Raw genomic sequence first — 21,068 nt, forward strand, 5'->3', positions numbered from 1 at the left:
TATTTGATATGCCAAAAACAGTAACAAGTCTCACAATGGAGATGTTACTGGTGCCCACTCGAGCAAATCAATGAACAACAGGATGACAGTGCTACTAATGGAGTTAAGCATATTCATTTTGTTGTACCGCCATCTCCTAGAGTTTTTTTTTTTTTTTACAATATTAGCTATTGCCTTGTACCGCTGCACATCCCATGACTTACTTGCTTCTTAAGAGGAAAGCTGTCCTTTGCGGGCCCTTTCACCCATTTCGCTATGCTCCACCCACTTCCCTCTGGCAACCACCATTTTGTTGTTTGTAGGGTTAGTTTTTTTTCTTTTTATTAATTTGGGCTTTTTTTTTTTTACTCTACGTACATGATGAATGATGTATGTGATAGACAAAAATTGATAGACTTTTTTTTTTTTTTGCTTTTTGGGTCACACCCAGCGATGCACAGGGTTTCCTCCTGGCTCTGCACTCAGGAATCACCCCTGGCTATGCTTAGGGTACCATATGGGATGCTGGGAATCGAACCGGGTTGGCCGAGTGCAAGCCAAATCCCCTACCCGCTGTACTATTGCTCCAGCCCCCCTCTCTGCTTTTTGATGAACGTCACCCCAAAAGGTCTGAAGAGCTATCTCCTAGTCTTGACTTGCACTTCCTCAATGACTCCTGTGTTTATTTGCCAAAGTATATCTGCTTTGGAGAAATGTCCTTTTTCGTTTTTCTTTTTTCCTGTTTGGTTACACCTGGCAACGCACAGGGGTTACGCCTGACTCTGCACTCAGGAATTACTCCTGGCGGTGCTCGGGGAACCATATAGGATCCTGGGAATTTAACCTGGGTGAGCTGTTTGCAAAGCAAATAAACTACTCACTGTACTATTGTACCAGTCCGGGAAAAATGTCTTTTCAAATTCTTTGCCCACTTTTTAACTTATTTTTAAAATTATTTTATTAATTTTGTTTTTGTCTTTGGACCACACCTGGCAGTGCTCAGGTCATACATTTGGCTCTGTGCTCAGGGATCACCCCTGATGGTGTTCAAGGGATCATATGGAGTGCCAGGGATGGAACTGGAGTCAGCCATGTGCAAAGCCAAGTGCCCTACCCACTGTACTATCTCACTGGCCTCTTTGCCTATTTTTAAATTGTTGTTTATCTTGTTGTTGTATTGTAGGGAGTCCTTTGCATAGTTTTGGATATCAATACTTTAAAAAATGTATGATTTGGGGCTGCAGAGATAGTACAGCGTGTAAGGCGCTTGCTTTGCACACAGCCAACCCAGGTTCAATCCCTGTCATCCCATAAGGTCTCTCAAGCCCACAAAGAGTGATTCCTGAGTGCAGAGCCAGCAGTAACCCCTAAGCGTCGTCAGGTACGACCCTCAGATCCCCAAAAAGTATGATTTGCAAATATGTTCTTTAATTTTGTGGACTGTGTTTACTTTCTTGATAGTTTCCATTGATGCACACGCTTTTCAATCGTAATAAAGCTATTGCCACCCCCTTTTTTAGATGTTTTGTTGTTATATCCAAAAAATCATTGCCAAATGCAATATTTTGAAGATTTTCTCTTTTTGGAGGAGACGAGAAGGTAGTGTGATTTGGGTCACATCTAGAGGTGCTCAAGGTTTATCTCTGGTCTGTGCTCAAAATCACTCCTAGCAGGGCTGGGCTAGGGTCAGCTATGTGGAAGGCAAAAATTTCAATCCCTATCCTATCTCACCAGTCTTATTTTCTCATTTTCTTGTGAGAATTTAAACTTTATCGATCTTTGGGGCCCATTTTTCGGGGGGGAGGGTTGGGCCACAACTGGCAATGCTTAGGGGTTACTCCTAGCTCTGTATTCAGGAATCACTCCTGGTGGGGCTGGGGCGAAAAACTGGAATGCCAGGGATCAAACCCAGGTTGGTCATGCCAAAAGCAAGTGCCCTACCCACTACCATCACTCCAACCCCACACAATCTTGGTTATAAATTGTAGGTTATTGTAAATTATTTTAATTATATAAATAAGCTACAGTTTTCTGAAATCAGAAAATGTGAGTCTTTCAACTTTAAGATTTTTTTAAAATCTATTTTAGGTGCCTTGAGACTTCTTATAAATTATGGAATGGGTTTCCTATTTCATAAACTACTGAGCTAATATACCATTAGGAACCTGAGAGGGATCACTTGAATATGTAGACCACTTTGTGTAGTATGAGTATTTTAACAAAATTAAGTCTTTTGATTCATGAATATAGAATGTCTTTCCATTTATTTAGGTCCTCTGATTTCTTTCAATGACTCTTTATAGTTTTCAGCCTTTTGCTTCTTTGGTTAATGTGGTCCTACAGATTTTATTCTTTTTGCTCCTATTGAAGTGGGATTGTTTCCCTAATATCCTTTGTGGCTGCTCACTGTCAGAGATGCAGCTGATTTGTGAGTGTTGATTTTGTGTCTTGCAATTCTGCTGAATGTATTTATTACCTCTCACAGTGTTTTTGTGGACCTCGAGCATTTTCTGCATAAAAGGAAATGTCATCTGTGAACACAGATCGTTTTACTTTCTTTCTAGTTCGAATGCGTTTATTTATTTTTCTTGCCTTATTTTCTGAAAGGACTTCCAGTCCAAGTTGCTGGACATCCTTGCCTTGTTTCTAATCATAGAGAAAAGCTTTCCATTTGTCACTCTTGAGTATGATGTTTGATTTATTTATATATGGGCTTTATATATTGAAGAAGTATATTCTTTCTATTTTATTGAGTGTTAATTTTTTTTTTATTTCAAACCCAGGGCTCTTGAATGCAAAGTATTCAAGGTATGGTCTCCATACCTCTGAACCATACGCAAGTCTTAATTTAGGGTTTAATCACAAAAACATGGAGTTTTTTCAGAAACTTCTAATATCAATGAAGATGGTTTTTTTCTATTCTTTCTACTGTTATAGTCAATGAGACTAGTTTTTTTTTTCTTTTTTGGGTCACACCCAGCGATGCTCAGGAGTTACTCCTGGCTCTGCATTCAGGAATTACCCCTGGCGGTGCTCGGGAGACCATATGAGATGCTGGGAATCGAACCCGGGTTGGCCGCGTGCAAGGCAAACGCCTACCCGCTATACTTATCGCTCCAGCCCTGAGACTAGTTTTGATACATACATTTTTAATAATTTTAAATTTGCCTGTGGGCTCAATTCTTAATGGGTCCCAACATTTTTTTTATCCATAATGGGGGTGAATTAACTTTGCTGCAAGCCCACCAAATGCCCACAAGTAACCTCAAGGTTCTCATAGGCTGGTGAGATGTTTTTCCATTTCCCAGTTTTAAGAAACTAGGCTTCATGCAGGCAGACACTTCATAAAAAAGGTAAACCTGGGACTTCTACCAACCTGAAACTTTGGAGGTAACCCCACTGATGCTGGCAGAGGGTATCTGAATGGGGACACCCAATGCTGGTGGTCTGGGTACATTGGAACTAGGACTTCTGCCTTCATGTTTACAGCCCATGCCAGCTCTGTAGCCCCCTCCTCTGGCACCACCACCCAAGCCCATGGTTTCGAGGCAGCACTAGCTGCAAAGTCCCTGACTCCTCGAGCCTGCCTTGTCCCCTGTTCTTGAACCTTAGTCAATGATTTCCCCTAAAGCCTGCTGAACATCTGTGCTTGGTCAGGGTCTCTGTTCATTGCATTGTTGCCCCACCAGAAGTTTCCCTAAAAATGTGGAGGTGACTTCAGAGAGATCCCATGTCATTTTCCAGAAAGAGATCTTTTACCTGACTTGCACAACTATACTATCTCGCTAGCCCCTGGAAAATTTATTTCCTTTTTTTGCCCTGGAAAAGTTCCTTATCTTGGTTGTCGTGGTGACTCCCTAAGTATTTGATTTGTCAAATTGAAATGAATTATACGTGTAAAACAGGTGAAAATCATATGCCAATTATGATATTATTATCATGTGTCGATCTGAGTTTTAAATGCTATTGTGTTATTATCCATTTTAATAAAGCTCTACCTGAAAAGCTACTTATGAAGGAGAGGAGAAAAATTAATTTGAAAAAAACTTCTCTATTCTGTTTTTGCTGGGCCTGTGGTTCTATGAATATTAGTGGTGTTCAGAAGGTTGATAAGGCTAACTTCTGAAACTTTCCAGTGTGATGTTTGAGAAAGATGTGTTATGACTTTAATTGTGATTGTGGTTTTTGCCATTGCTCATTTTACAGTTCTATCATCAGGTACAGCCACAGTTGTAGTTGTCATGTTCTCCTGATGAACTACGGTTATTTATCATTATGAAATGTCCCCTTGCCTACCTTTGCAACCTCCCTTTCCTTATGTCTATATCTTGCAGTCCATATATCATATAGCTGTATCAGCTTTATATGACTTAAATTTTGGATTACATATAGCTTGATCTGTTTACTTTCAACCTGGATGTATCTTCATGTGTAAGTCATTTCTTGCTTTTTTTTTTTTGTTTTAAAGAATGTCTGTTTACTCACAATAGACATTAGTAGATGTCATTTATTTTATTTTATTTACTTAACTAGTTTATTTGGTTTTGGATTTTTTGGGGTGAGGAGGAGGATGCTTGTGCAACATATGGGATGCTGAGATTGAACCCAGGTTGGCCAGGTGCAAGACAAATGCTCTACCTACTACACTATCACTCCAGCCCCTCATTTCTTGCTATTACATTTCACCTTTTTTCTTCTGTTTTTCAAAGCACAAGCTCTACCACTGAGTTACATTTCTGGTACCATGGATTTTGCAGTTTTAGAAAATTTTAATTTGTAATTATTTTTAAATAAATTTAAAAACATTTATTTATATGGTCCCCTGGTGGGCTCAGTGGGGTTCTAGGGATTGAATCTGGATTGGCTGCATGCAAGGCACACATCTTACCTGCTGTATGATCTTTCCAACTCCTATTTTATTTTTTTAAGGTATTTTATTGAGGTCTAAGATATTCCTGCACATTGCCTTTTAAAATCAAGCATGGAAATCTTGGGGCCAGTGCGAGAGCACAGTACCCACTGTACTTGCATGTAGCTGACCTGGCTTCCATCCCCAGCACATACATGGTACCTGCCAGGAGTGATTCCTGAGTGCAGAGCCAGGAGTAAACCCAGAGCACCAGTAGGTATAGCTCCAAAACAAAACAAAATAAAATAACTAATTCATTAAATAAAATCAAGTCTGGCAGTCTGCCTCTGTTACCAGGAGAGTTTTTAATGTAATTTTTGTAATAATCAATGTAACTGGGTTTAACCTGTCTTGCTACTTTTCTTTTTTTTTTTTTAATAGTTTATTTTTAATTAGAGAGTCATCGTGAGGGTACAGTTACAGATCCATACATCTTTGTGCTCATGTTTCCCCGATACAAAGTTCGATAACCCATCCCTTCACCAGTGCCCATTCTCCACCACCAGTAAACCCAACATCCCTCCCCCCCTCCCCAGTCCCGTCTCCCCCCACCCCACCCTGCCACTATGGCAGGGAATTCCCTTTTGTTCTCTCTCTCTGATTAGGTGTTGTGGTTTGCAATAAAGGTGTTGAGTGGCCATTGTGTTCAGTCTCTAGTCTGTATTCGGCCCGCATCACCCTTCCCCCACATGACCTCCAACCACATTTTACTTGGTGGTCCCTTCCCTGAGTTACCCAGAATGAGAGACCAGCCTCCAAGCCATGGAAACAATCTCCTGGTACTTATTTCTACTATTCTTGGGCGTTAGTCTTATAGTCTATTATTCTATATTCCACAGATGAGTGCAATCTTTCTATGTCTGTCTCTCTCTTTCTGACTCATTTCACTTAGCATGATACTTTCCATGTTGATCCACTTATATGCAAATGTCATGACCTCGTTTTTTCTAACAGCTGCATAGTATTCCATTGTATAGATGTACCAGAGTTTCTTCAACCAGTCATCTGTTCTAAGGCACTCGGTTTTTTTCCAGATTCTGGCTATTGTAAACAGTGCTGCGGTGAACATATAAGTGCATATGTCACTTCGACTATACTTTTTGGCTTTTCTGGGATATATTCCCAGCAGTGGTATTGCTGGGTCAAATGGGAGCTCAACCTCTAGTTTTTTGAGAATCGTCCATACTGTTTTCCAAAAGGGCTGAACTAGCCGGCATTCCCACCAGCAGTGTAGAAGGGTCCCTTTCGCCCCACATCCTCTCCAACAGAAACTTTACCAAGGAAGAGATACGAATGGCCAAAAGGCACATGAAAAAATGCTCTACATCACTAATCGTCAGAGAGATGCAGATCAAAACAACCATGAGATACCACCTCACACCACAGAGACTAGCACACATCCAAAAGAACAAAAGCAACCGCTGTTGTCTTGCTACTTTTCTTTGCCCTACTCCTGCTCTTCAATTTCTCCTTTTTCGCCTCCATTTGGCTTTATCACTTTAGTTTTCCAGTGTTTCATTTTCACCCCTCTATTGGCTTTTCAATCGAACCTGTTTGGATTTTATTCAGAAGTTGCTCTAGGAATTTTATGTGTGCATCTTCATCACACTTAGACTTGATATTGTATCATGCACATTGACTGTCTTGATCTTGCCATGAAATCATTCTGTCTGCAACTTCTTGCTATTGTCATGTTGTCATGTTTTTCATTCCCAAAACCCAATCGAGGGACGGAGCAATAGTACAGTGGGGAGGGCATTTGCCTTGCACACGGCTAACCCAGGTTCAATCCCCAGCATCCCATATGGTCCCCCAAGCACCGCCAGGAGTGATTCCTGAGTGCAGAGCCAGGAGTAACCCCTGAGCATCACCAGGTGTGATCCAAAAAAGAAAAAAAAATCGAACAGTTATAATCTTCATTTTAAGTAATGTATCTTTTTTTAAAAAAGGGGGGGGGAGAATTTACCTTCATGTTTACCATTTCTGGTATTTGCCATTTCTCTCTGTGACTCCTCTTCTCCCTGGGGTGATTTTCCTCCAGCCTACAGAACTTCCTATTACAGTACATGTAGGACAAGACTGCTCCACGGAATTATCTCTCTCTCTCTCATTTATCTCTATGTCTTTATTTTCCTCTTTATACCCTCTCATTTTTTAATAGCATCTCTGCTGCACACATTTCTAGGTTTGATTTTTTTTTAGCATATGAATTCTGTCCTGCTGTTTTGTTTTTGGGGTGCTGGGAATAAAACTCACTGCTTCTGGTCTATACGCTTTTTAAGACTAATGTAACCTGTCACTATTTTTCTGACAGCATTCACTGGTTTCCAAAAAATTTCCTCTGGTATTTCTAATTGTGCTTTCTTTGTGTCTCTTTGTGATTATTTGGTAAGATTCCTGTATCTGTGAGTTAATCCAAAATCCATGAAAGTTTAGGTTAATATTTATTCAAATACTCTTTTCTGTTCTATTGTATATCTTTCTTCTATTTTCCTGACATTTTAGTGAGGTCTCTCCATCTCTTAGGTTATTTTTAATCTTGTTTCTCTTGCTCCTTTTTACAGATTTTATTTGTCTTCAAATTCACTGACTTTTTGTTTTTTTGTTTTTTTTTTTGGTTTTTTTGGGTCACACCTGGCGATGCACAGGGGTTACTCCTGGCTCTTTCACTCAGGAATTACCCTTGGCGGTGCTCAGGGGACCATATGGGATGCTGGGATTAGAACCTGGGTCGGCCACGTGCAAGGCAAACACCCTACCTGCTGTGCTATCGCTCCAGCCCCCTTCACTGACTTTTTTTCCTGACATCTCCAATTTGTTAAAGTCAGTTAAAGTCTATTCAGTTCAATTTTTTTTTTCCTGTGGTACTTTTCAGTTGCAGAATTTCCATTTAATTCTTTTTCTCTCTGTTATGGACCAAACCGAGGAGCTCAGGGGCTACTCCCAGCTGTGTTTGGGGATGACTCCTGGGGGTGTTCTAGGGGACAATGTAATGTCAGGGATCATCAAACTTACATGGAAAGCAAGTTCTTGGCCTGTTGAGCTATCTCTTCAGCCCCACCAATTAGTTATCTTTTACAATTTCTAATATTCTACAGAAGTTCCCTTTGTTCGTTCATTATTAACATTTTTTCATTTGCATACACGCTTTTCTTTTATTACATACAAACATTTTTTAATAGTTATTTTTAAAATTCCAACATCTGTATCATCTTGGGGCTGGTTTCTATTACCTGTGAGTTAGGAATCACAATTTCCCTTCTTCATATGTCAAGTAATTTTTAGTGCATTCTGGACGTTGTGCATAGACATAGAGACTTTGGATTCTGTTATCTTCTGAAGCATGCTGATTTTTTTTTGGGGGGGGGCATGCCCAGTGGTGTTCAGGCATTACTCCTGGCTCTGTTGTGCCAGAGATCAAACCTGGGTCAGCCACATGCAAGGCAAATGCTCTACCCACCACACTATTCTCTGGCCCCTGGAGACTTCTGTTTTAATGGATTTTTCTGATTTGGACTTTTGGAGGCTTGGTTTTTATTTGTTAAGACGACTATCACAGTTTTGCCTTTAATCCCAACATAAACCCTTTACTCCTGGCACATATACATATATACATTTTTCCCTAAAGAATAGGCTTTTAGGTTCTTGAAATTGTTGAAAAAAAAAAAAAGAATAGCCTTTTAGCAGTTCCAATGGAGAGAATACAACATGTTTGCATGTGATCCAAACTCTCCCCATGAGACAGCTCAAAGGGCTGGTGTGCATGGTTTGCACTCTGGGGATCCGGGCTCAATCCTCGGCACATCAACTCATAAGGAATGACTCCAGTGTTGTGTGTCACACACAAAAACACAAATGCCGACCTCTCCTTTAGGTCTCTACTCTGGACGTTCAACCTTTTAGCTGTAACATCCTCTTTTAGGACTTATAAAGTTGAGCTCATACATGTGCAGTTCAGAATCAAAGTAAGGATCTTTCTCCTCCCCCTCTGGTTTAGAATACTGTTGCTGATATCTTATATCAATCATTCTAGCACACCATCCACCACAGCATCTGTCCCCGAACCGCTGCCACTTTTGCTCTTCTTAACGCCCCCACCACACGCCCAGCTGCCTACTGCCACGTAGTTCTGTTTCTGCTGTGTTTGGGCATTTGTTGTTCCCCTACTCTGTATTTTTATCCCACATGTGAGCGACCACTCTGTGTCTGTGCCTCTCCTTCTGACTAACTTCACTCGGCATGAGACCCTCTGAATCCTGTATGGCGCTTTCCAGGCCTCTCTCCTATCTGTGTTTCCTGGCCCCTGAAGCCAGCATGTCTGCAACGCTGTGCTCACAGTCCAGTCACACCTGCCTCGAGAGGGAAAGCAACCACGACATGGATCCCACCATGTGATTCTCTCTTCTCAGAGTCTGGATTCCCTCTGGTCCTGGGTCGCTTTTCTGGAGCATCTGTGCTTACAGCCAGTCTGTGGGAAAGGGTGGCTACGACCAGCTGCTCAGCCCTCACCCAGACCTGTGCTCCACATACCGGCTTTACAAGCACCAGCCCCGCTGTGCTTGCCTTTGTGGTCGGAACACATAGAGTCCCTGAAGGAAGACCCGGGCAGCTCTGGGGTCACCCTCTGATGGTGCTGTCAGGTGAGTCTGGTACTAATCCACACCCTCTCGGACACACAGTATGTGTGAAACCTTATGTGCTGGGACCTTGAGGATGACATCAATGTGGGCATTTTCGAAGAGAAAATGGAACACCATGTCAACATTCCCTTGTAGCCCTGCTTTGAACTTCTCTTACATACCAGAAGTCTTTTCTGCAGCATTCAGGGGACTCTATGTGGTGTGTGGATCAAACCCAGGTTGGGCAGATGCAAGCAAGTATCTTACCCACCGTACTATTTCTCTGGCCCTATAGTGATTTTTTTATTTTTTGAGGGGAGTTGTGCATGTTGGGCCACATCTGGTGGTACTAAGGGCTTCATCCTGGCTCGGCGCTCAGGGATAATTTCTGGTGGGGCTCAGAGAGCCCCAGGAAACACTGGGGATCCTCGAACCTGAATCAGCTGTGTGCAAGGCAATTGCCCTTCCCGGTGTACTGTCGCTCCAGCCCCTCTTACGGTAAATCTAACCCAAGAAGGGGTCCTGACCCAGGCTGGGCTGCAGGGACAGCAGGGGCCAAGACCTCAGAGCCAGGGGTGTGTCTGAGAGCAGATGGGAGGCAGCAGCCCACGGAACCAGCCCCTCACTGAGTCTCAGCCATGCCAGGCGTCTGGTCCCCCTGGGAACCCTCAGAAGGGGCAGGGGCCAGGAGGTTGGCGCTGGTCTGTATGGATGAAGTCAGGACTCACTCATGCAGTGCCTCAGCCTCCTGGTGAAGCATTTGGCCCTGACATGCTGGGACACCGAGGAGCACTGGGGCAGGGTGACAGTGAAGCTGCTGGATGGGACGCTGACTCTGAGAGGAAGGGCTGCTATGAACAACACTCTCCACTGACACCCATCTCAGCTGCCAGAGACTTTGAACATCAAATACTCCCCAAGCTAGGGAAACCCAACCACTGGCTGGTCGTTAGGACTTTATTATTATAATCGGAGGCGATGCCAGTCCCCACCCCCCTCCCGAAACCCCCCCCCCAGGGCAGAACAATGAGCCATTGAATTGGGTGAGGTTGCACTTCCCACCCACCCACCCGCTCCCTCACTAGGGGTCTGGTGCTGAGGCTCTGTTGGGGCAGGCGGACGGCATCCCAGGCCCTGGCTGCACCATCCCACCCTGTGGGGGCTTCTGGGGGGTCTGGGCATCGTTCTCCTCACTCATCAAGTGAGAAGCCCAAGGAAACATTCCCAAACCTGACTTTGATCTCCTCCCGTTCTGCACCGCATCGCGACCTTGAAAGCCCGGGAGCTCATTATGGCTGCTTTGGGGAAATTTATGAGTATGAAAATGCTTCAAAGCTGCTGAAGACCGTGAGGCAGCGTGGGCCCCTCTCACCATGGCGTGGGCTGTGGCCCCAGCTAACAGACTCACGGGAAGGGAGCCTGTGAGGTGCCTGTACCGGCCCGGCCCTCCCACCCCCACCGCCCCTCCCCCGCCCCGGTGCTGCTGTCCAATGCCCTTGGAGACCGGGCCTGGATCAGTGGACAGAGGTCGGTTAGATTGAGGAGCTGGGCCAGCCGACTCCTGGCCCCCAGCTGCTATGAAACAAAGTTGTTTGCTCTCGATTACAGGCCTGCGTGATTCCCAAGCCTTTGCTGTTATTTGATCATCAGTTATAAGCCAAAAAGATCCCGACTTTATTAGGAATTTAAAAAAAGAGAGAGAAAGCTCCATTTCATGGAACCAAAAGGCCAGATCGCTGTGCCATGAAACCCTAGAGGCAGGGCTGTCTGCAGGGCTGAGCTGGGCCACCTCCCTGCGTTCCTGCCGACGTGCAGGACAAGAGGCCTGGCAGGACCCGAGGCTGCTGAGGGCCGACTGGTTCCTGCAGGGCTGGTGTTTCTGCTCACAGGGGTCCCGTTCCCGCCCTGTCCTGGCAGGGGACACCCCAAATGTAACAGGCACATGGGAGGGGACCCTCTGGCTGCTGGCTTGGACAGTGCGGGGAGGCTGCCGGGACCCCAGCTTGGGTTTCAGGATTAGGGTAACCCGAGCACTATAAACCACACTGGGGCTGGGATTAGGCAGGCTCAGCTTGGAGAGGCTTTGCTGGGCCCTGTGGGCTGACACGGGGGCCTCTGTGCGGCCCTCAAAGGCACAGGTTCTTGGCCTGGGCCCAGGACATGCAGGGCTCCTGGAGCCCTCGGGTGCAGAGGCAGAAACCTGAGAGCTGGTGGGGAGCCGGGCTGCAGTGGGGGGTGGAGCAGGCACGGGAGGCAGTGGATGGCCTGCTCGGGGCTGCTCTGAAGGACGCCTGTCGGGTGGCCATGGCCCAGACCTCAGAACTGGGGCCAGGCACAGTGAGGCAGGAGCAAGCGATGTGTTCACAGCAGAATTCTGCTTGCAACAGTCACTTGCTTGGCCAGGCCACCCCAGCCAACCAGGGACTGCACTGCTGGGGCAGGCAGAGGCCTGGGGTCCCGCTAGCGGCTGGGTAGGGCTAGAGGGCTGGAGGGCCCTGCAAGGCAGAGCAGTGCTTTGGGGGGTACCCCAGAGACTTATGGGGGGTTGGAGGTAAACAGTAGGCTGGGGGCTGGGTATAACACCCCCCTCTCCCTCTTTGGTTTCCAGATTGTTTGTCACCCTGAGCTGTTTGTCACCCTGTCCCTTGGGGGTCCTGGGGACCTTGGAGGACACCACATCAAAGGATTAGAAAAGAAAGGAATGTCACCTGCCATGCCCCACTTCAGGGGGGTATTCAGAGACCTCCCCATAGGCGTGCACACAGATACACACACACACACACACACACACACACACACACACACACACACACACAAGCTCATTGCAAAATCTGGAAGCATCAGCAGAAGTGTGCAGGACGTCGCCGGGGGTAATTGTAGGTTACATGGAACAATCTAAGGAATTAAAATCATATTTTCATTGCACCATAAAAACATGCAAAGGCAGGGGGAAGGCGGCCCCGGGGCCAGGTGGGGAGCACCTGGTCTGTGGTGCTCTGGCCCCGCCCTGTGCTCCTGGGAGGAGGAATGGGAGGCCAGAGAAAGGGCCTGGGGGCCACACAATAAGACCCAGGCACTGCCGAGGGGCAGAAAACTCTGGCTGGGCTGCTTCCTTCCGTCCTGCTCCCCGGTTCCCCCTCACACTCCGGTCCTTACAGCATGGTCTGATCATTGGCGGAGGCCCCAGCAAAGCTGTCCCTGTACCCCAAGGGGTCCCCAGAGCCTTGGGATCCCAGGAGCATGTGGGACATGGACAGCATGGGCCCTGGGACCACATGAAGATGGCTGACCTGGCACATGCGGAGACGCAGCAGACACAGCTACTAGGTGTCGGCCCAGAATCCTCTCTGCCTGTGCAGCGCCTGGCCCCACCCACCTTCCAGGGGAATGGGGGCCCCCACGCAGGGGCAGGCCTCTGGGATGTGGCTGCATGCCCCGAGAGCTGTCCGAGCACCCACAGGACCGAGCAGTGGCCATCTTGCTCTTGCCTAGGTGTTGGCCAGGTGACCTGGACTGACAGGGCACGGGGGCAGAGGTGGGGTCACAGACACAGCAGGTGTATGGGGCAAGGCCTGTTCTGGGAGAACTAGCTTCAAGGACCCCAAAAGCCAGGCATATGGCTGAGGAGTGGCACGGTTGACGGACAGGCCCTCACCCTGGGCGCCTCACACGGGCTCATCAATCCCATCACCACTAGAAGACAAGGCCCGTCAAGTGCCTCCCCGCCCTATGCCGAGGGCGGATTCCAGCCCCAAGGCATCTGCAGCCCGCTGCCGAGCACCCCACTCCCCGCAGGTCCAGTAGCCCTGAGGGCCTGCTGACCACTGCAGGCCAGGGGAATGCCTCGTCCCCAGGAGCGGGGGTGCAGCCCCAGGCCTCCCCTCGGGATTTGCGGGGCGCACTGCCAGCCGCGTTCCTTGGGACACGGCTGATGTCATGCGCACTTGAAGAGGGCCCAGCCCAGCGCGCCACTTGGCGTCTTAATTGGGCGTCTGAGAGCTCCTGCACACGCTTCACACCAAGTGAGCGAGCGTCTGGGGCTCCCGGGGCCCATTAGGGTGCAAAGACATTCCTTTGTTTGCTGACAAGCAGGGTCCCATCCAGGGCTCCCGGGCCGGCAGACTAAGTGATGTTTTCTTAAGGAAGACACGAGATTAACCGCCGCTAAAGCCCCAGCACAATGCCGAGCCCTGCCCGTCACTGTCAGCACGGCCTCTCCGCGCGGTGACTGACAGGTGACGGACAGGGGTGGCGGTGCCGCCTCCACGCGAGGATTAGCCTGAGCGTGCCAACAAGCCGGCCGGGAGGCCACGCCGCAGAGGAGATGAGGAGCCTCTGACCCTCCCTGCCCACTCCCGTCACCGTGCACCCCCTCCCCTGCAGGCCGCTCTGGGGGGAAAGTACCCCCAACAGCACTCCTGCTCACCTGCCCCACCCCCACCTTCTGGAAGGTGCTCAGAGGCCCGGGAGGCAGGTCCTGGGAGGCGTCTCTTGCTTTGGGTGGCGTGATTCCTGTACCAGGGAAAAAGGGGCCTTCTGAGACCCGGCCACTGGGGACTCGCTGCTAGTGGCACCCTGGGCTCCCTTTGGGCCAGCCCTCCTCCCAACCCGCCCATCCTGGGGAATGATTTGGGACACCAGAGGCAGGGCACTTGTCAGGGAAATGCCCTCTTTATTTGGAATCCACAGATGCCAGCCGGGGGCTCGGACGTGGGCAGCCCACAGGGTGGGTTTCTGCGCAAGTCGTCATCATCTGGCATCGGGGGCCTGGGGGACGCCCAGGCGGAAGAGGCTGTGAGGTGCAGTGTGGGGGCTCAGGGCCATCCCTGCAGGCCATGTGGGCAGTCGGTCCAGACACTCTGCCCCATGCAGACGGGCTCGGGGGCCCTCCAGTGTCCTGTCAGAAACAGAGTCTTGGGTCATGGCAAGGGTCACACTCCCAGACCCAGAGAGCCCCAGCCCCGCCAGCCACTGTCACTGGCATTACGGCACTGCTGGAGTCTGCTGAGGGCCAGGGAGATGCCAGGGGCTGTGTGTGTGCTGGGACCCGAATTCAAATGTTGGCACCCAGGGTATGGCCTGGGCAGGTTGAAGCTTCAGGCCTGGGACTGAAGAGCTGGTGTTGGTTCCCCAGGACTCCTGAAAACTGCTTGGGAGCCCCCCCACCCTCAAAAAATATATTTGAGGAAATATATTTTTTAACTGATAAAGACTTATGGCAAGCTCCTAAGGAAACAGCTCCGGTGGCTGTAATACGCGGCTAAGTGTGGCGTCCAGGGCGCCCTCTGCCTGGACCAGAGGCAGCCCTGCTGGGGGTGCGGGTGTCCCCCAGACCCTTGGGGCCTCCTGGAACCTCACACCTGCCTTCAGACATCACATGGCTGCCTGGGCTGGAGGGAGACAAAGCCAGCGAGCCCTAGCCCTGGGACGGGCCCACTGCCAGGCCAGGCGCAGGCTGTGGGCAGAGCTGACAGTGTCCTGCCAAGCACCTCCCCGGGGCAGGGGCGGGGGGTGTTGCTTCCTCCTGGGGAAGAAGGCGCCCTGAGTCCTGGGGCCCTGGGCCAGGCCAGCTCCTGAGGAGCAGCCGTGGGGGGAGGCGCCCTGTGCGCGGGGCACCATCTCCACCTTCTGGGCGAGAGAGAAACAGGCCGGCGGCTGCTCCAGACTCAAGGAAGACAGGCAGGAGAGGAGAGCGCTTCCCGGCCCACACCCACCGGCGCACGCTGTCAGAAGCATGCCAGGCCCCACAAGCCCATGGGGAGAGGGGCGGGGGGGAACAGCAGAGGCCAGGCTGGGGTCTGGGGGTGCAGAGTGGCCTGGGCCCCTGCAGCGGCCGGCACAGCCTCCCCTGAACCTGGGGACAGCAATTTGGTGGGGGAAGGGGGCACCCTCCCATTGCACCCATCCTTAAACCCAGGGCCCAGCCCTCAGCGTACCTGGGTCCGAGCCGCGGAGGAGCCTGGCTGGGGGGTGGCAGGTGTGCCGTGTGCCCGGCCTGGCAGGGATGGTGGCTTACCCTCAGCAGCCCGTCACGGTGGGGTCCAGGCCTGAGCGCTTGGAGATGTGCAGTTTGGCCACCTCCTCGGCGCAGGTGGGGTGGATGCCCACCGTCTGCATCACCTGCGCGTAAGAGGCCCCACACCTGCACGCAAGGAGGCAGGGGGCTCAGGCGATGCACAGGGTGGCTCCCTCCTGTTCCACACCCCTGCTCCAGAGACACCTGCCCATCTCTAGTGAGCTGTCCCACCTCCGGGTGGTGGCCGTGGCCCCCATACTGACTGCCCTCACTGACTCCAGTGCTGCTCTGGCAGCTCCCGACACCTCTAAGCTCAGTCCACGTTCAGGCCTCCTGGATCTTGGCTCTGATGGGTCTCTGCAGGACCCCTGTCCCAGCTCCGCCCACTGAGCAGCCCTTCTTGGCCTTCACTGGACCTCTCGTTCTAAACCTCCCCTCTCAGCCTTCAGACAAGGCTGAAAGCTGAGGCGTCAGGTCTTCCATTCCCACACATTCGATGGGCTCTAGGGGTTAATGCCAATAGGAACACAGTGTGCATTTTAGTGGGGGCTTTCCCCAGTCTCCCCTAGCCTCCCACTGCCCCCCTGGGGTCTGTGCCACTCTGGTATCAGCGTCCTCCCTGGGCACAGATGCTGCAGACTCACTAGAGAGCACCAGCTCTCACATCCTCCGGTCAAACAGCATTTGGGGGTGGAGGGGGTGTGTGTGTGTGTTGAACTGCCTCTTAAAGTTGCAAAGGAGAGGCCAAAGAGATAGTACAGCAGGTAGGGCATTTGCCTTGCGTGCGTCTAGCCCAAGTTCAATCCCTGGCATCCCGTATGGTCCCCCCAACATTGCCAGGAGTGATTCCTGAGAGCAGAGCTAGAAGTAAGCCCGAGGCACTGTTGGGTGTGGTCCCAAACACCCCTCCTTTATAATCAATAAAGTTTCAGAGGAGAGGCACATCTCCATTGTGGGGTGGCCCGCATCTCAATTTGCAGTGTGTAATCCCACTCTTTCACTTTACAGGGTGTCCTGGGCTTTCTCCCGGATGGAAGGTCCATGCCCTCACTTGAACACATTACTCTCTCTTCCTCCTCAGTCCCTAAACAAAACGGCTTTACCTCGAAAGAACAAAATTTCAAACAGCGACAAGAGCTGCCTTCTACTTAATGCTCTGTCCCCGTCGCCTGCCTCTGGGTGTTTCCCATCTCTCCGGCTCACCTGATGCTCACGCTGCTTTGCAAGGACTCTCAGAGCCTCACTCCTCTGCACTGTTTTGAAGTAGATTTCTCATAGATTATTTCCAGAAACTTCCAGCTGAGTACATTCTGGGCAAGTGTCCGGTGTCAGAGCAATGCTGGAGATGACTTTGGCATGGTCCCCCAGGTTACAGACACCTCAGGGCAGGGGGCCGGGGTGCTAGGGTCCCCAGGATGGCCCCCTCAGAGGCTCCAGTAGGATGAGGCAGAGCCTGAGCAGGCCTGTGTCCCTCCTCCCTGTGGCCACTCTAGATGGGAATTACAGCCATGGACCTGCTACAGGCACCCCGGGACCAGGGTCAGAGGACCCCCGATTGCCAGGGCTGAGCCTGCTGGGGGCCCACATAGTGAGAAGAGCTTGGGAGGCAATAAGAGGGGCGTCCAAGGCTTGCTGTCCTGTGGCTCGGTGATTCCCCTCAGAGGCCCAAGCTGCTTGCAGTGGCAGCTGGGGTACCCTGGGGCCATCAGAAGCCTCACCCTGTCCTCAAACCTTCCACCTGCCCCTACCCTTAAGCCCAGTTCATGGCCCCCAGCACACATCCTCAATCCACAAGGCAGCCCGTGCGCCCTAATGTTCCGTCTCGCTGACCCCCTCGCCTGTGCTTCCTGCCTCTCACAGCACCCTGACCAGTGGCCTATGCCTCTCCCTGCCCTGGACCGCCCAGCCACCCTCAGCCACAGCCCCCACCCACAAGCAGATCCCGCCCCCACCACACACAGGTGGGGCTCCGAAAACTCGAGTCTGCCCACGGGGGGAGGGGCCTCTCCACACTCCTCAGCACCAGGAGCTGTGTGCCAAGGGTGAAAAAGGCCCCTCCAGAGACCCCTGGAGCCTCTGTCCTCTTGCCACCCCCTCCACAGCTGCCTGGCCCTGGGCACGACGAGCGGCTGGCAGGGACAGTGTCGGGGGCTCTCCTGGACGGCCCAGGCTGCGGGCCTGCTGAGCTGTGCACACAGAACGGCCTCCGTACGAGCCGCAGCCAGGCCCCCGTGGCGCCCTGAGACGCCAGGGGGAGCGTCGGGTAACGGCCCACATTCCTCTGGACTTACTTGATCCCCAGAGCAAATCCTTGAGTCACTTCGCCTGCGTTGGGGCCAAGGAAGTGCAGGCCCAGCACCAGCTGTGGGGGCTCCCGCAGACACACCATCTGAAAGCCACATGGTCAGTGCCAGCCCTCGGCGGGACCCCGGGGCTACATGGGAGGCCTGGCCTGGGGGCACGTGTGGCCCTGCTAGTACCCAGGGCCTTTGAGGGGTGGGCGGGGGAGTGCCAGCACCTCCCCAGGGCACCTCCACGCCACTCTGGGGGTGGGTGGGGACACTCACCTTGATGTAGCACTGGGTGGCATCCCGCTGGGCCACCGTGAACTCCAGTGGCTTGTAATGCGCATGGTAAACCTGGGGACGACACAGCGGGTCCATGGGCTCGGTGGCTGCAGCGGGACCAGCCAGCCGGGGGTACTGTGCAGCTGTCTGGGGGCGCGGCTGTGGGGTGGGTATCTAGAACCGCTGCATCAGAGTGTAGGCTGAGGTCCAGGACGAGACATGGCTGGGCTGGTGGCAGAGTGGACCTGTCTCCCACACACAGCGCCCCACTGTCCAGGGACAGATCCTCTGCCACCCAGCCCAATGTCCTGTGCACCAGCCAGGAGAGGGCCAGGCCACACCCACTGTGACGGGTGCCTCCTGGCATCTGGCTTCCCGTGGGCACCCCAGGGTGTGCTGGGCGCAGGGGCGCCCCCGGCCCACACCCGAGCGGCCGGACAAAGGCTTTCAGCACTCGGGAAGGGCCCGACAGCACACTCAGGGCTGCGGCCGTGTAAAAAATGAGCCGGGCCTCACATGTGCTCTACAGCCATTATTAATTAATGGAGCTTCAGAGAATATTGTTCTAACGAAGACAGAATTGAAAAGAAAACAAACAAAGGGTATTTGGCCATTCAACATTGTGAAACATAAAACAACATCATAAAATGCCATGACCATGTGTCCCAGTGTACTTGTGATGAATCAAACAAAAATAGCAAATAAAGTGCTGGGGGCCGGCCAGCCTGTCAGGCCCGGACTGTTGATGGAAGGGACTGGGGCGCAGGGGCCAGGGGCAGGCCCTGGACTCACTCGTACAGTGCCCCAGGCCCCACCACGGGCACCACGTGGGGTCTGGTTTCTCCTAGGCCCCCTGCAAGTTTTCGCTGCACCCAGGTATGCCCTATGCCCTGCTGTAAGCCACCAGCTTCCTTTCAGTGCCCTCCTGGTGATCTGCCGAGCTGTGGCCTGAGAGCAGCCACGTCTGAGGAAGCCACTTCCTCTGGGATGACGACCCAGCTCTAGGGTGTCTGGGGCTGGCATGGGAAGGGGAGCATGAGGCGGGGGCGGAGGGGTTCACACTGGCTGAGTCAGCAGAGGATTCGTAGGAGCAGAAGCAGGTTGGGGCAGGTGAGTAGTGGACACAGGCAGAGGGCACGGGACAGGCTATAGTCCAGAGTGTCCCCTTCCTTCTGGGGCTGCCCCCCACACCTCGGGAAGCAGGACCCTCCCGCAACTGCTCGCCCACCGGGCCCTCGTCGTTTCCTCTACTCACTCATTTTGTTATTGTGTGGGTTTGGGGACTGGAGCGACAGCACAGCGCATAGGGCGATTGCCTTGCATGCGGCTGACCCGGGTTCGATTCCTCCATCCCTCTCGGTGAGCCCAGCAAATTACTGAGAGTATCCTGCCTGCACAGCAGAGCCTGGCAAGCTACCCATGGCATATTCGATATGCCAAAAACAGTAACAACAAGTTTCACAATGGAGATGTTACTGGTACCCACTTGAGCATATTGATGAACAACGGGATGACAGTGCCACGACAGTGCTACAGAGCTACAGTGGGTTTGGGGGCCACTTCAGGACCCTCCAGTGCTGGAGATGGAGCCTGTCCTCCTGCATGCACTCGGCCCATTGGGGTCTCTCTGGCCCTGGTTTATTTTGTATTGATTTATCATTGTGTATCGGGGTGTGTGTGTGTTTGTGTGTGTGTATGTGGTGCCAGGAGTTGAACCCATGTAAGGCATCACTGGGCCACTGGGCCACCTCCCTGGTTCCTGCTTTATTTTTATTTTCACTCCAATAGGGGCCGCCCAGCGACTGGCTGGGCAGAGCAGGCCCAGGAGTCTGCTGTTGGAGTCCACTAAACTACACCTGGTTGTGTCTGGGGAGGCATGGGGGGGCCTCACTGCAGTTGCTAACACTCAAACTCAGGGCTTCACCCATAACAGGCAGGTGCTTTACAGTTAAGCTGTGTCCCTGTCACCTCCCAGACCCTCCTGGGCCTCCGTCATCGGGGCTGGTCATGGGCCACTCCGGGTCGACTCACCTCCACACCTTCCTGTCCGTAGCGGGCTACAGCTTCTTCTTCTGACAGTCCCACACAGCCATACTCCAGAGGGGTGAAGACGGTCGTGGGCACCTGGGGGGGGCGATCCCAAGTGGGGTCTCTCCTCAGGGCACCCAGGATCAAAGCACCCCCTCACTAGGGACACTAAGGGCAGAGGGTCTGCAGAGCTAAACCTCACAGCCCCACCCGCCTCCCACCACACAACCCCTGAGTACTGGCCACTCACGTTGTCATAGTCCATCAGGGCTGAGGACTGACCACAGAGCCGCTGTGCCAAGAGCTTTCCAGCCATGATGGCTGTGGGGGTCAGCTCGGGCCGGCCCTGGTGGAAGGAAGACACGGGAGTCAGAGTAGCACCACATCAGAGGGACCGCCATGCCACCGTCCCTGGCCATATGAATGAGGGGTTTCCCCTTTTGAGACTCTCCCCGAAGCTGTACTCAGGGCCCAGGCAGATCCCTTGGTCTCCTGTCTGCTTCCCACCTAGTGTGCCCCTGCAACATTCCCATGAACCGAGTGCTCCTGAGCACAGCCCCACCGTCCACGCTCCCTGTGTTCTCACAAACCCCTTCTTCATGCCAGCAGCTCAAGAGAGCTGCTCCTGAAAAAGCTGAGGAGGCCCTGGCACTGTCCAGCCATCCTCGGCACTGGGAGGTGGCTGTGGAGAAGTGCTGTGTTCCACTCCCCCACCCCATATTTGACTTGCACCCTAGAGCCCCCGGACCAGAAAGTGGTTGTGCCGTGGGCCCCGTCTGTCTTGGGATGGCGGGGCAGGGGAGCCGGGGGTGCACGGCCCCCGGGGCTCTGCACGCGTCAGCCTGGGACCAGCTGCCAATCACCTCTGCAGCAGCAGGAAATGCAGATGTTGTTTGACATTCCAGAAATGAATGGAGATCTGCCGAGATAAACGCGCAGAGGCAGCCTGC

The 21,068-nt window shown here is 51.9% G+C and overlaps 1 protein-coding gene across 2 annotated transcripts in view; it reads right to left on the bottom strand.

The window, feature by feature from the left end:
• Window positions 1-14,157: 14,157 nt before the first annotated feature.
• The window catches only part of TXNRD2 (thioredoxin reductase 2), a 50,500-nt gene continuing 43,589 nt past the window's right edge, over window positions 14,158-21,068 (bottom strand). For both annotated transcript variants that reach the window (XM_055119370.1, XM_055119369.1), the window contains exons 13-18: window positions 20,369-20,464; window positions 20,122-20,214; window positions 18,091-18,162; window positions 17,815-17,912; window positions 15,444-15,649; window positions 14,158-14,404 (exon numbers count right to left, since the gene is read on the bottom strand). In XM_055119370.1, coding sequence (XP_054975345.1) covers window positions 15,526-15,649; window positions 17,815-17,912; window positions 18,091-18,162; window positions 20,122-20,214; window positions 20,369-20,464 — 483 coding nt within the window. In that variant the 3' untranslated portion in view covers window positions 14,158-14,404; window positions 15,444-15,525. The remainder of the gene's footprint in view (window positions 14,405-15,443; window positions 15,650-17,814; window positions 17,913-18,090; window positions 18,163-20,121; window positions 20,215-20,368; window positions 20,465-21,068) is intronic.

The sequence above is a fragment of the Sorex araneus genome, chromosome 11 (genome assembly GCF_027595985.1).
Source record: "Sorex araneus isolate mSorAra2 chromosome 11, mSorAra2.pri, whole genome shotgun sequence".
In the NCBI taxonomy this organism is placed as follows: Eukaryota; Metazoa; Chordata; class Mammalia; order Eulipotyphla; family Soricidae; genus Sorex; species Sorex araneus.